Source organism: Carettochelys insculpta, chromosome 5 (assembly GCF_033958435.1).
Source record: "Carettochelys insculpta isolate YL-2023 chromosome 5, ASM3395843v1, whole genome shotgun sequence".
In the NCBI taxonomy this organism is placed as follows: domain Eukaryota; kingdom Metazoa; phylum Chordata; order Testudines; family Carettochelyidae; genus Carettochelys; species Carettochelys insculpta.
Genome location: NC_134141.1, coordinates 25,315,873 through 25,331,462, shown reverse-complemented (window position 1 = coordinate 25,331,462; position 15,590 = coordinate 25,315,873). Strand labels below are relative to the sequence as shown.

The 15,590-nt window shown below is 47.1% G+C and overlaps 1 protein-coding gene across 5 annotated transcripts in view; it reads right to left on the bottom strand.

The window, feature by feature from the left end:
• PTAR1 (protein prenyltransferase alpha subunit repeat containing 1) overlaps positions 1 to 15,548 on the bottom strand; it is a 57,712-nt gene extending 42,164 nt beyond the window's left edge. For 4 of the 5 annotated variants that reach the window (XM_074994781.1, XM_074994782.1, XM_074994785.1 and 1 more), the window contains exons 1-2: positions 15,434 to 15,548; positions 7,745 to 7,914 (exon numbers count right to left, since the gene is read on the bottom strand). In XM_074994781.1, coding sequence (XP_074850882.1) covers positions 7,745 to 7,914; positions 15,434 to 15,519 — 256 coding nt within the window. In that variant the 5' untranslated portion in view covers positions 15,520 to 15,548. Of the gene's footprint in view, positions 1 to 7,744; positions 7,915 to 12,905; positions 12,997 to 15,433 lie in introns of all 5 variants that reach the window. The other variant, XM_074994783.1, reaches the window with a different exon arrangement.
• Between the last annotated feature and the right edge of the window lie 42 nt (positions 15,549 to 15,590).

The following is a 15,590-nucleotide window of genomic DNA, read 5'->3' as shown; positions in this document are numbered from 1 at the left end:
GCCTTTCTTCTGTCTTTTGTGGCTCTTCTGGGGCAAAACTCTTCCATTATATTCTAGGTCCAATAAGAAATTTCTGCACATGAAAGACCTGAAAGACAATCAACACACACCTTGTGTGGAACCTCAATAAGCTGCAGGTTGTGCACCACTGCTTTAAATGCATGTTTTTGATACCATGTCAGACTTAACTATTTAATGTTTTAAATTTATAATTATTTCTTTTGAGTTTTAGAAGAGTTCTCAACCGGTGAATCTGAGATCAGATATTGCCATCGGTTTCTATCAAATCTGAATGCATCGGTAGCAACTACATGGGATCCTAATGCACACATGGAAATGAGCCAGATCTTGTTATTGTTAAACAGCTTTATGCTGGTGTCACAGTTACACGGCAATCCACGTTTTAGACCCTTTCAGAGTCCCTTTTGAGTGACTTTCTGCATCTCTCTCAAAAGGATGAAATCCTGCAGCGCAATCACTCTGGGACTAGATCTCTAGGTGGAAAGCCCATTTCCAAACCAGGTTAATACGAAAGATCTAATGTTGTTCGGAAACTGTAAGGTCCCCAGAGGAAAAGAGCTGAGACCAGCAAGCTGACAATAACCCCAAAATAGTTTCTTCAAAACAAACCATTATTTATTCATTGACTCAAACATAAACATTATGCAGAGCAAAGGATTAGAACAAAAAACTATATGCACAAATTCCCTTACCTAAATCTTAATTATTCCTTTCAAAACTTTGGAAAGTTCCATTCAGTCCAGTTACCTCCATCTTTGGGTTGGGAAAAACAGCTTGCTTGTTGAAGTTTAAATCTGTCTCTCCTTGCACCCACCCTGGCTAGCCAATGGCACCAGTGGGGAAAGAACCCAGTCTCCCTGACTCTGATCAATTAAAGCTACAACACTCTGAAGATCAAGTAGCTATTTCTTTGTAAAACTCAGTCTTCAGAAATAAACACAGATGCTTTTACCTAATCCCAGCAGCACATCATGAGAACTGTATCAAGTGCCAATGGCTATCTGGAAGTGACTTCATTCGGGACAATAACGTGCCAGCTGAAGTGGGTATCACAAGTGGGCTGCAGTTATCCAGCATCAATTAACTCATGCATCAGGACAGAATGTGGTTCATGTCTGTAAACCATCAGTATCTCTTAGGTAGCATATTACTATTCCTTTTTTAGGAGGTTGTGGGGCTTTGGATGAAGAAAGAGTTGATTGTCCAAACAAAACAATTCTATTTCTGATTACAACATAATATAGAAGGTTGTGCAAAACAACTCCACATACTGCTATGCCTTGATTTTTGCCACCCTCCAGATGCCACAAAGACTGTGTCACAGATACTGGTAGACTTCCAGCTACCTATACAACATTTTCTTCCGCACAGGTCTGGCATGAAACCTGACAGAGATGGTACTTGGTGTTCTGACAGATAACATCCCGTTTCCAAAGACAAGAAAAATATTCCAGTTCCACCTGCAAAACCGCATGGATGAACTGAAATGCTCTGAAATACATCAGTATCCCCAACAAATCTAAAAAGAGTAATTTAGAGCATCATTCTCCATCTCTAGAGTGCTCAGGGGAGGCGTTCCAAAACGCTCATTCATTTTCCTCCATATTATCCCAAAATATACATAAAGCCTTATGAGAACTGGCAAGTCAAAAGAGGTTAACACACCAACATTAGATCGAAAACAACCACCTCCACACCTTACATCAAACAAATAATCGGATGCTTATGATGGATTTCAACCATCTAAATTAAGATACAGCTTAGTGAAAAATGGGACTAGCTAATATGCTCTCTTTTCCTAACTTAGACAAGCCCTACTTGGATATACATCTAAAATCCACTAGAAACTCAAACTGGAACAGAGAACAGCAGTCTAGGACTTGCATCAGCTGTCTACTAATTTCCTAATGTTTTTTAAAGCCCTTAATATCTCAGAACCTACCTAACTGAAAGGCTGCCTTTGGGCCCATATAATCCTGTCACAGCTAAAATCACTAGAACTGAAATGTTAGTGACACAAGGTACAAACCATGAGGGGCCACAGACTTTGGAGTTCAATGCACCTTTTGGTTTGAGAGAGCTCAGTTCCAGGGACCATGAGGGTACGCTGCAACACACTTCTATTGTCCCCGGCTCTGGGGCAGGAAGGCATGCATCTTGTAAGTCCACTGTTATATCATACCCATAGGTGATGGTGACAGACTTCAAAGATGAGTATTTTCATGCCACTGTAGCAAAGCATTTATAAAGTACATTAGCATGATCCTGTGAGAGTGCAATATATTTGTGGTGCTACAGTAGCCTGGATATATCCAATCTATTCAACAGAGTTTTTAGTCCATTTACAAAAGATAAACAGTATTTCATTTTTTTTTTCCCAGAGAGACAAGTCTGTTTTGAAAAGGAATACCAAAGAGAAATTCCCCATTGCTAAAACAGATCTTATCCTTCTACAATAGCTTACATCAATCACAACCTTGTTTTACAGACAAATCGAGTGACTTCATGCACAGAAATCATTTGCCAAATTTCATACCTATCCCTTCTCCCTAATCACATTGACCACCTTGGCTACGTCTACTCTAGAGGGTTTTGTCTACAAAACCAGCATTTTGTTGACAAAATGCAGGGAACATTCACACTAAAAATGCATCTGTGACGAAACTTGATAGAACACGGTACTTTTATCAACACCCGTCTGCCTCTCCACCATGAGGCAGTATGCCTTTGTCGACAGACTCTGCCAACAAAAAACAAGTGTGGACACTTTTGTTGACAGAACAGTCCCCCATGACATCACCCAGCTGGCCGGGGGGATGCCCCACCCAAAGCAATCACAACTCTATGCTCTCTGCTGCCAGACATTCTTAAAGGAGCAGGGAGCCCCAGAAATCCCATGGCAGGAAGGTGAGAGCATGCAAGCAGCAGAGTCACCAGTTGCTCTTGTACACACCCTCACAGCTACTCCCCAACATCTCCCAGGCCATGGCTGACAGCCAGCAGCCTGTGACACACCAGGGCCATCAGGGAAGCCATAGAAGGGGTACCAGGAGCCCTCCCCCCGCCCCCCGAGGGCGGCAAGCTACAGGCACCATCCTGGATTGGGCCTAAGATCCAGAACCTCATTGGGATGTGGATTTACAATTCTCCTCGACCCCGCTGCCAAGAGGACAAATGCCCTGGCTTACACCTGGCTCGCCACCACCCTGGCAGCAAGGGGGCACTCTGCCCAGGCAATGGAACAAGTCTAGCTGAAAGTAAGGGAGCTGCACCAGGGATACACTAGGGCCTGGGACACAGCTAGTTTAGAGGCAGGACCAGCAACCTATTCCTACTACACTGAGCTCCACAGCCTCCAGAGGGTTGAGAACTCATTCCCCACGCCAGTAGCTGCCCTGGACATGGCTCAGGAGCCTCTCCCTTGCCCTACCCAACCCCACCCCCGGAGCTGAATCCAGAAAAGCAGCACCCTGGGACCCAGCCGGAGCCGGAGGGCAACCACCTCAGACCACTGGTGATCACCCTGGACTTGGGCCCCTCCTCCAGCCAGGCCATGTCCCAGGACCTGTTTGAGGGACCCTCTCGTAAGTTCCCTGCATATCATACACCTCAAAGTTTGGTGGGGGGGGGGCCAGAAGGGAGAGCCCTTGCCACAACTAGATGTTGGCCAGCCACATGGGCTCTGGCCTGACCCCAGACACACCACTGAGGAGTGTGGCTCCCAGCACGCCCACAGGGGGCATTTACACCCACGGAGGGCTAGGCTGTGTCCAGAGCACGCACCACCCGCGTGGGGACCCCTCTATGGCCGGACACCCCACTTGGCTGCTAGCCCTTCAAGTGAGGGGAAGGGGGGCATGCAGCAGTCAGCCTGATCCCCAAGGCGCTGGGGAGCTCCCATGGCCACCGATGCAGGCACACATGCCGATACGCCCAGCACAACACCACCCCTCAGCCTGGGGGCCAGGGGGTGGTAGCTGCTGGCCATGGCAGGTTGAGGGCAGGGCCATGAGGGCATGTTGTGTGAATGACTCACCATCTCTCCCCCTTGTCTTTCTTACAGCAGCATCACCAGAAGGCTGGGCCAACCCCAGCCAACAGTCAGAGGCAGGCACGGTAGGACTAGTGCTGGGACAAGCTGGCACCCCACCCCAGGTGGGCCCGCAGATGTCACCAGCAGGACGAGGACCCACAGAGGGTCCACGCCACTGCCCTACAGAGGGTAACTGACCTTCTGGAGTGGTGGCTGCAGAAGGACCAGGAGCGGCAGACGTGGGCATGGAACCAATTGATGTCCTGCCTAGATGCCGTCATCAACATCTGGTGGGACCAGCTGGCTCAGCCACCTATGCTTGTAGCCCCCGCTTCCTCCTCCTCACCCCCCGACAGCTATCACCCAAGAGGTGTTGGACCTGGTGCAGTGGTTGATGGCCACGGCAGCCCCACCACCACATCAGCCCTCCCTGATCCCCCAACCCACTTGCCATGGCTGCCCCCTACCCCCTAGGCCCGCCCTGCTCCCCCTGCTGAGCCCAAGCCCGCCACAGACCACCGCAACTGTAAATCCCTGTGCTCCTGGCCCTGATCTAGCCCTGATGAAGACCCAGAACCCACTGCAGGAGAGGATCTGGGGCTGGTGCCGTTCAGCGTCCCACTCCCCCATGGGGTGGCAAACCCCACCCCTCTCTGGCTTGATGGGCCCCAAAACCCATGTCCCAAGGCCACCCCCCCACACACTGTATATAGACACTCTTTATTGTACTGTGTAAATAGTTTTCTAAGAGAAGGTTTATTTTCTAAATGTTTGTCTTGATTGAAGTAAAGAGTTATTTGTACACCACCACCACGTCCCTTTTTACTGGGGAGGGGTTGGGAAGGGGTAAGAGGGCAATGGGAGGGGTCGTGGTGGGGATGGGATGGAGCTGTGTGCCCGACGCCCCTGCTGTGGGGGCCCTGGAGTAGGTCATTGAGCTTCTTGGGGAAAGCTCTCCCTCAGGGCCTCATGGATCCACAGCCCATCCCAATGGACTTGGCGAGAGATGCTCCCGGCTGTTCGTAGCTGTGGCTAGCGTCTGCCCTGACACCTTTGAAGGCTTCTCCCATCCCCTCCACTACGTTACAGAGCACACAACAGGCCCACACAACTTGGGGGACATTGTGCTCCTCCACATAAACAGTGCCTTCAGACGGCCAAAGGCTCACTCAACCTGGTTCTGTGTCCAGTTGAGCTGGGCATCAAAGAGCTCCTAGCTCCGTCTAGGTGGCCGGTGTAGGGCTCATGAGGGATAGACAGCATCCTCCACCATGCATAACAGCATGTCCACATCTCCGACCACTAGCTCTCAGCGGGGGATGTAGGTGCAGAACAGGCAGGAGTTGCACAACACCCGTGTGTTGTGTGCCCTGCTTGACCACCCAATGTACACATAAAGGAACTGTCCATGGTGGTTGACCAGGGCCTGCAGCACAACTGAGTGGCATCCTTGCATGCCGTGCTGCGGTCCAGGGCATGGATGGGGACGTGGGTCCCGTCGATCGCTCTGAAGCAGTTCGGGAACCCCAGGACGGCGAAGCCAGCCACAACCAGGTCCAGATCTGTGATGTGACAAACTTCTGGGGCAGGCGAGTGTTGATAGCTGTCACTACCTACAAGGGGAGGAGACCACGCACACATGAGGGGCTGAGAAAGGAAATCCCCGGGTTCTGGCAAGCTCCCCTGTCCCCTCATTTCCCCCTTCCCCCAGACAGCAGGTTTGTGTGAGGATGGGATAGCACAGTCCCCTGGGGATTGGGCTCCCCTGAACCTAACTCCACTTCCAACCCCGCTACCTGAGGGTTTCCTGTAGGCACGACCTCCCCTCCCCCTCCCACTCCTTGCCTCCAGGCCCCACAGGGCTGCTGCCCAAGACTGACTTACCTGCATAGGGACAGCTCCAGTAGTGCATTTCCCCATGCCAAACTGCTTCCCAATGAAACTGTTGCTGTCCGGAGTGGCAAGCTTGCAGGAGGATGGCAGCCCACAGCCAGGTGTCCTGTCTGAGGAGGGTGGAGGCCAAGCCAGATGCAGAGCTCCAGGAAGGTGTCCTTCCATAGCTGGAAGTTCTGGAGCCACTGTTGGGTCATCCCACTGGCCCATGACCAGTCGGTTCCAACAGCTGGAATTGGTGCTGTACCTCCAGTCCCACCTGACCACATGGGGGGGAGACGGAGGGGAGTGCACCTGGGGCTCTAGGGCACCGAGGGCATGCTCCTCGATACTAGTCCCTTTAAGAGCATACCTGGCCAGGACTCCCAGAAGGGTCTTCCATCCATGTGACCTTGTCTGATGGGGTTCCAGGCCCCATTTTGTCAAGAAAGCGGCCGAGCAGTCTGGTTGCTCTCTGTCGATAGAGCAGATCACTTTTTTGATCTGCTTTCACGTGTGAATGCACTCTGTCGACAGAAGTTTTGTCAGAAGATATCTTCCGACAGTAACTTCGGTCGATAGATCACTCCAGTGTAGATGTAGCCCTTATGACACACCTACAAATTAAGCAGAACTTAACATCCTTTTTAAGAAAAGGGCTGTGAAGACTATTGAAAGTCAGCATTATCTTTAGAAAACTTGTGAAACTGTTAGTAAAGAAAGCAGGAGCTCTAGAATACTGATTTATTTATGTAAACTATTTCTCCCTAGGCCCACTAAACCTTAAAAATCTACCACTCCTCTTCCACGCAGTTATATATCATCAGCCTTCCCACAAAAGGAGAGCTAGAGAAAGTTCCCTACAAACATAGTAACAGTTCTTATGAATTAGACACAGGAACAGCTTAGGCACAAGAGAGAGATGAAATTTCCAATTAAGTAGAAACAAATTGCAGAATGGTCAGCTAGCTTGTGCAATAGCGCTCTCTGCCACATTTCATTAGATTATTCCAATACAGTAAACCCTTGCTTTACACGATTTCAGGGTGTGCGAACCTGGGTTTAATGCAAGTTTCACACAACTTGAAGACGCGTGGCTGTCAGCCTCCCTAGCTTCCCGCAGCTGCAGGCAGCTAGGCAGGCTAACAGCCCCTTTTCCCTAGGTGCCGCTCTGGGAAGGTAGAGGGAAGGTTTTTAGCTTGCCTAGCTGCCTGCCGTTGCAGGCAGACAGGAGGGCTAAAAACCCCTTCCCAGAGTGACACTGCTGCCAAACTGCCAGCAGCCCCACTCTGGGAAGGCAGGGAGAAGGGTTTTAACCTTTAAGGGTTCTACCCCCTAAAACTCCTTTGCCCTCTCCAGGATCAGCATCCCCCACTATGACCCCAACTCAGCACCAACCCAAGCATGGGGTGCCAAGCCCCTTGCGCACTACAGTCCTGCACAAGGTTTGAGCTCCAGCTCTCAATGCAGCACACAAGGCTCAGGCTCCAGCCCCCTGCCCACCACCCCCGTGGACCCTGCTCCCACCCCCACAGACCCAGCTCCCACCCCCACATGCTCAATTCCACCCTCACCCCCCCCGCAGCCGTAACTCACCCCACACTTAACCCCTCAGCCCCAACCCACCACCCAAGCACCCCACCCAACTTACCCAAAATTTGGAATATGCCAGGGTTGCATGGAACACAACCCTCACATATTCTGAGGGACTATTGTATAATATCAAGTATATATTTAAAGTGGTCTGCATAGTACCAGAGATAATCAACAACAACATACTAGGCACCATATAGGAATTCAGTTAATCAAGTAACTTACCATCTTTGTTCAGCCATTGCTTTCTTTGTCTATAGAGAAGGAGTTTGTTGTGCACATATGGCAAAAGAAGCTTGACACACCAACTTTCCACACCAAGCTTGTTTTCTATCAGGACTATAGGGCTCCGGTTATACCTGGCTTCAGGACAGGGTATTAACCCAATTTCATCTCTTAAAAATAAACACATGTAAAATATTATTAGACTACTTATTTACTTTTACCAATTATTATTCTAAAGTTAACAGTCTGCCCATTTCTTCCATGTTATTTAGCCTATATTTTTCCTCCTTACTAATTTTTATGTCTATCTTCTTGGTTCTTGAACTTCAGATGCGAGAACACACAACCTGAAAAGTTCCCAGATATCCCACTCAAATATGCATTCCTAACTATGAAGCCTTATGCAGAAAACTTAATTTCACAAATAGGCCTCTGAAAATCTCTCTCAGACACTAAAGAAAGCACTGTGATGAATTTTTATTTGCTATATTAACTAAGGCCATGTCTACAATAGTAGGAACATGCTAAATCAAACCCTGAGGGTGCCCCCCAATGACTGCACTACTCCTTACTGTTGTGAAGAGTAATAGTTGATGGGAGAGTTTCTCCCGTCAACCTTCTGCAATGGGGCCCCGATGGAAATCTGACCTAAAATAGGTCGACTCCAGCCAGGCACTTCTTGTATCTGGAGTTATGTAACTTCTGCCAAATTTCTTTTCTAGTATAGGGGAATTTCTTCCCTTATAAGGCAATGGTTGCCAATTTGAGAGTTTCAGGCATCTGCAATAGACCCCACGCTTATGTCCTTTTCTTTTATAAGAGAGCACTAGTTAGCTCAGATTTATGAAAGGATCATGCTAGACAACTTGATTCAAGACATAGCTTTGCACCCAAGGCAACACAGTCTCCATGGACCACATCTCTGTTCCAATATTTAAAAATTTGATGTGGGCCTTGAGTAAACTTTTGCCAGCTTTACAATGAGCAATATAGCGCCTTGCCTTCAGGAGGGGAGCAAGCTACGTATTTATAAAATGGGACAAGATATACTTCATCAAATCATCATCCCATGCAAACAAAATTATAAGAATGTTCTACAAACTGTATTTAACAACAAACACCACACAGGGGGCTCGTTCAGTAATAAATAAGCCAGTACGAGGCATACGAAGTTTAGGATCCAGACCAGCAAATAAATGTGTAAAGTATGCAGACTGTGTATAAAGAAATGAATAAGATTACAGTTCAATTTAAAATCAGTTTATCCAATAACTGTACAAGCTACCATAAGTTATAAGAATTAATAAAAGCCTAAAATAGTCTTTTGGAAGGTAAGTAGACTAAACTGCCATTAATTGGTGGTGTTGAAAGTGGGAAGGAGATGTGTGATTTAAAAATGGTGAAAATAAATGTAAACTCCTTACAATACTATTACATGAAGCATCATCTACAGGAAGAATGAGACACAGCACCTCTTTAGGCACTTGGTTTTCTGATATTTCCTGTTAAATTAAAAAAAAAATCTGCTTTTTCCTCAACTGTATACTGGATGACACCTGAAAACTATTTTCAGGTTCTAAGAGTTGCACTAGTTATATTATGGATTTTCAGATGTATTTACAGTATTACTTTAGAGGCAGACACCATTGTAAAGATAGCACTTCACTGGATGCCTGATGGATGACAGAAACGTGGCAGGTCAAGACAACATGGCAGCGTACTGTAGCGGCAGACATGGAGAATGGACTACAACTGGGACACACTGGAGATAATGGCAAAAACACAGACAGAAGTGGAGGACTTTTGTTGCTGCCCTTCATGTCAGCAGACGTAACAGGCTTTAACTTTAATTCTTTAAAGCCTTAGTGGTCTGTGCTACTGAATAGGTGGCCTATTCTGTAACGCTGCAGTGGAAATCAAAAGAGGCACTGGGTTCCCCAGATAGAAGGCAGAGTTGCCAACAGTGCATTCTTAACAAAGGGCTCTCCATCCTGAAAGATCCTGCCCCTTTGGTCTGCCAAGGCCCGAATACGTTGACCTTTGCGACCCTTCTGGTAGATTATCTTTTTTCCCTCAGGTTTTTAGGGTGGGGATGGTAAAATATAGTTGGATGAGGTTATAACTGTGATGTGATATAATCAAGTAGAACTGTATTATGGTTGTATTGGAAGCCAGTACTGAATTTAAACAGTGGACTATTATTATAGATATCAAATTTTAAATACTGGAAGGAACATCTAGTAATTACTGCAGTCGCTGATAACCAAGCTATCCTCCTTCTGATAGTGGTGTGCATTCTCAGCAGGAGTTCTTGAACAACGGAACAGGGCCACTATGAGGGGGGCTGAGAATGCCGCTTCACAGTGGGAGCCTGTTTCTTCTGTCTCTTGGCTCCAGGCTGGGAGCAGAGGCAACCATGCAGACTTGTTGATTCTTTAAAGCGCGTAGCCTCCTAGCAGGCAAGCTGGGGAGCCTCCAGGTAGCTGTGCGCTAGCTGCCTTGTTTTATACTGGAGCCATGACATTGATAAGTCAGCCAACAAACACGTAAACAATGGTGTACACACAGAATTTTGACACCAGCGGGCTCTAACTATATGGACGTAAGCCCTACACCTCTTGTAGAAGAGGAGTTAATTATACAGTTGTAGTCTGACACACAGACTGCATCTACCCTAGCACCCCTCTTTCGAAAGGGGGATGCTAAGGAGACACATCGGGATATGCTAATGAGGCAGTGCAATGAATATGCAGAACCTCATTAGCATAACAGCAGCCACGGCACTTTGAAAGTGCTACTTTTGATCACGCACGGCTCATCTGCATGAGGTTCTTTTCGGATGGACCCCACAGATGTAGAAATCTCCTTATTCTCATAAACAAATAGGAAGGAATAAGGGGATTTCGATGTCTGTGGGGTCCTTTTGAAAAGGACCCCGTGTAGACGAGCCACACATGATCGAAAGCGGCACTTTCAAAGTGCCGTGGCTGCTATTATGCTAATTAGGCACTGCATATTCATTGTGCCACCTCATTAGCATCTCCCAATGTGCCTCATTAGCATCCCCCTTTTGAAGGGGTGGGTGCTAGTGTAGACATACCCATAGAGGGGAGCAAAGCTGCAGCAGGTACACTGACAGACTGGACATAAGCCACACTACAGGACCTAATTGTGCAGTGTAAACCAGGCCTTTGTGATGGACACTTCTAGTAATTATGTTTTAGAAATAAAAAATCATCTGCTGCACATCTGACTAAACTGCATGCAACCAAGTGACTGGATACACACTATCTCCCCGCCCACAAATGCCCCTGAATTAGGAAGTAGTGAAACTGTTCTCTTCTCATTAAGTCCCCTTTTGGGAGGGGCATGTAAATACAGCTAATCAAAAATGCAGATGAGGTGCAGATTTAAATATCTAATGCCTCATTTGTATACTCCCACAGGATTTTGCTTCTGAAAGGGGCTGCTTTCAAAATGCAGCCAGCCGTGTATATAGGGTTCCTTCAAAAGGAGACCCCATCTACACAGCTGTTTGTTTTGAAAGCAGCCCCCTTCAGAAGCGAGTTATCATGGGAGTATGCAAATGAGGAACGAGATATTTAAATCTGTGCCTCATTGCTGATCAGCTGCATTTACACACCCCTTACGAAAGGGAGAGGTAGTATAGACGCAGCCCCAGTGAAGAATTCTACATACAGCATCAGTGAGAGTTCAGGGAAATAATATATAACTACTTCACAATGATAATTTATTTATACTGCAAAAGGCTGTAGAGACAACAGAGATTGGGATCCTACTGCGACTGCCATTGATGGGATCTTGGAACATAGATGCCTATCTATGTATCACTCTGATGCCTAAAAATATCTGCTGAGTTGGGGCAAGTGCTCTTGAAACTCTACAGTGGTGCTTCTGCTGTGCGTAAGCACAGACACTACAACAAAGGGAGGGACTATCCTGTGGACATAGATAATTTACTTCCCTGAGAAGTGGCCGTTAACAAACGAATTCTTCCATAATTTACCACTGTCTACATCAAGGATTAGGTTGGCTTAACACTGTTGCTTGGGGTAGTGTGAGGGGGATGGATTTTTCACAATTCGGAGCGAATACCTTGGTTGACTTGATCTTTTGTAGACTTGGGCTTAGTGTAAAGTGACAAGCAACTAAAAGCACGGTTGACAGCTCACTCTTTTAGAATAATACCCAGGTTCGACCGTCTTCAAGGTTTGCATCCCGTTATTGTCCAATTTTTAATTCTTAGCAACTTTACAAATTATACCAGCATTTCAGCTTCTAGTACACACAGTGAGAGTCTTTGGTAGTATTAACAGAGACATAGCATGCAAGTCACAGGAAATGATAGTACCGCTCTGTTCTTTGCTGGTTATGCTTCAACTGGAGTACCGTGTCCAATTTTGGTCACCACTATATAGAAAGGATGTAGAGCTGCTAGAAGGTATCAAGAGGCAAGTAGAAAAGACAATGAAATGGATGGAATACAAGCTATATGAGCAATGGTTGAAAGAACTGGGTGTGTTTATCATGGAAAAGACGGGGAGAGATGAGAGCAGAGGGGAGAAATGAGAGCAGTCTTCGAATACTAGAAAGGCTGCCATAGAAAGGATGCAGAAAAGTTATTTTCTCTCGTCAAAGAGGGCAGGACAAGGGGCAACAGGTTTAAACTATAGCATAGCAGAGTTAGATTAAATCTCACTAAAAAATTCTGAACAATATGACAAGCGGAACAGATTGCTTCTGGAGGTTTTGGAAGCTTCTTCACTGGAGAATTTCAAAAGGAGGCTAGACAGCCATCCATTTTGTATGGTTTTGACTAGAGGTCTCCAAAACTTTTTATCCTGTAACTCCCTTAGCCCATTCTTTCCATCCCTCCAGGAATCAGGTTGCAGCTCCAGAAATGGGAATGCAAACATTTGTAAGGGAACTGAGACTGGGATGATCCTCAGTCAGGGGCTGAGACCAGAAGCTGCAGCCAGCAGGTCCCCAAGTGCAGGGCCAGCAGACAAGGTCTGGGCAAGGAGAGGAGCAGCACTCCCAGCTCATTCCCTGCAGCGGTTGGTCTGGATCCTAGCCTTGCCCATCCTCTCAAAGGTTACTCTTTGCTCCCCGGGGAGGACACTCCCCACAGACTGAAGACCTCTTATTTAAATGCAACAAATCCTGCATCTTCGTAGATGGTTAGACTAGCTGGTCCTTGCAGTCCCTTCCAAGCCTCCAATTCTATGAATCTAACAAGACAAGACAGACAAAGGAAGTATTACCGTACCATTCAACTGGTGGAGAATTCTGACAACAGAGATAAACTAAATTAATAAGAAGCCACATATTTCCTGAGCTCCGTCCAGAGCATGACTGCAACCAAATACTGGAAATTAATTTTGCATAGAAAAAGCATGGACTTCAGTTGGACATCATAGTAATAAAACCAAAACAGGAACACAGAATTAGGACAAGGATCATGCCCAGCTTTCTGGAAAATAAAGGTATTCCTCTTTACCTTACACCAGGAAGATTGCTGGACAGGGCACCTCTTTGTAACAGCTAAAACCCCAGTTTTGCAAACACCTAACCGTATGCAGAATTTTGCTGATACAACCCAGTTTGGCTTCAATGGGACTACTTGTAAGTAATGTTATATACAAGTTTAAGTGTTTGTGTCTGGGGACAAAGATATATTGCAATAAATTGTATAAGTTATACAGATACACAAAAATAAAAATGTTGAGACAGCCTCATTTTCTTCATGACTCAGCAAGACAAGTCTACATGAGTCTTAGGTTGGATTTTTAGTTACAAAATAAATAAAAATGTTCTTCCTAATTAAAAAAAAAAGATACAAATGTTTCCTCTGAACTTATTTAAAACCAAATATCACACAAGCACCCAGCTTAGAACTTTATTTTTTAGTGTCTCTTTGTAAATCTGGTGTCCAAGAAGCTTACCCAAACTCTCTCAGGTGCGGGCGTTGGCTCTGCCAGAATGAAGGAGCAATCCTTACAACTGTGTAAGGATCAATGGTTCTAAACGACAGAACCAAATGGAATAATAAAACAGAGAACCCTGGGCAGTGCTACTCCAAAATTTTGGTAAGTAGTCAAGGGTTGTGCTTTTCTATGGTGGGGTGCATGGTCTGGGACTAAAGTTGGGTTTAGAAAGGAGCTCAGGGTAGGGTATTGAGGTACAAGAGGAGCTTGTTATCTAGGGCACACAATGGGGTGCAGAGTGTAGAAGGGAGTTGTGACAAGGGGAGGGGTGTGTGTATGCAGACGTTTGGGTTGTGACCTAGGGCAGAGTTGAGGGGACAGAGGAAGTGGGATGCCAGGTGCAGGCTCTGACTACAAAATACTTAGTTAGGTGGCTCCCTGCCAGCAGCCCAGCTATGCATAACTCTTCTGCCCATAATAAATGCTATATGAGTGGACCTCCGAGCCACACAGAGTCCACTAGGGCACCGTCATTTCAAAATTTAGGTATTCCTTAACATTATTATATATTAAAAGAAATGTTTCCCTGCATTTACCAAAACAGAAACAGAACACAGTGGAAGTCTGGTTTTTTTTCCCCTTAATACACAGATAAATATTTCCATATTGCATTTACAAACAATGCATAGTACTGGATGAAAGAGTTCAACAGATCTTCTCAATCTAAGATTAAAAACCAACAATGGAAAGAACTATGATTTTTTTCTATTGTGAGCAGTACGCAAGAGGCCCACAAAATCAGAATACAAAGATGATTCTGTAACATCTAGATGAGCAAAATCCCCCAAACAAACAAAAACCAATAAGCATAAATGGTGAGGCAGAAATGAGATAAGTATCAGAGGGGTAGCCGTGTTAGTCAGTATCTGCAAAAACAACAAGAAGTCCTGTGGCACCTTATGGACTAACAGATTTTTGGGAGCACAAGCTTTTGTGGGCAAAGACCCACCTCCTCAGATGCATGCATCAGATTTACATCTGAGGAAGCAGCTCTCTGCCCATGAAAGCTTATGCTGCAAAAAATCTGTTAGTCTATAAGGTGCCACAGGACTTCTTGTTGTTCTTGAGAAATTAAGTAGTTATAATTGATCCTCTGTCAGTCAGCAAAGAGGTTTTTAATAACCGAGATTAGAAAAGACACCAGAATCATAACCAGAGCCCCTTTAACCTCACCGACCTCTCTTAGGCCGAAAATGAAGCCACCAGCCACGTTTAATGGCTACAAAAGACGTTAACCTAATTAAGGCCAGCGGCGTCTAGGGCAGTCATCAGAGCCAGAGACCATCCACAGCTGAGTTCCTGTGTGCGACCTTGGGCGAGACAAGTGCGAGGAGGGCTACTGGAGTCGGGTCCTTACCCCGCTGGAGCCCACCTCCCCGGGGCACCGGCGTCAGCAGGGGTGTCCATGAGGCGCTCGCCAGGAAGATACTGAACAAGTCTAGCGGGCTGCCCGCCCCAGAGCTGCGCGTCTCACGCCCGGCGAGCGGGGCGGGTGGCGCCCACTCCACTGAGGGCGCCGTCCCCGGCCGGAGCAGCAGCGGCCCCAGAAAAGAGGGTACTGCCCCGGACGGAGACCAAGTCGCAGCCGGGGTCCCTGCTTGGCCCGCGCGGGGCTGCCCCGCTGGAGCTGGGCAGGGCCGCGGCAGCTGCAGCCCGACGAGACCCTCCCCCCCGCACTCACATGTGGGGGTTCCGCTTGAAGGCGTTGGTCAGGTCCTTCACCACCCGCTGCACCAGCACCGCCACCTCCTCCGCGGACTCGGCCATCTTCGGCCGCCGCGCCCCTGAGCGAGGCTGGGCTGAAGCGCTTCCGGGTCGGCGGAGGGACAAGCCGCTCC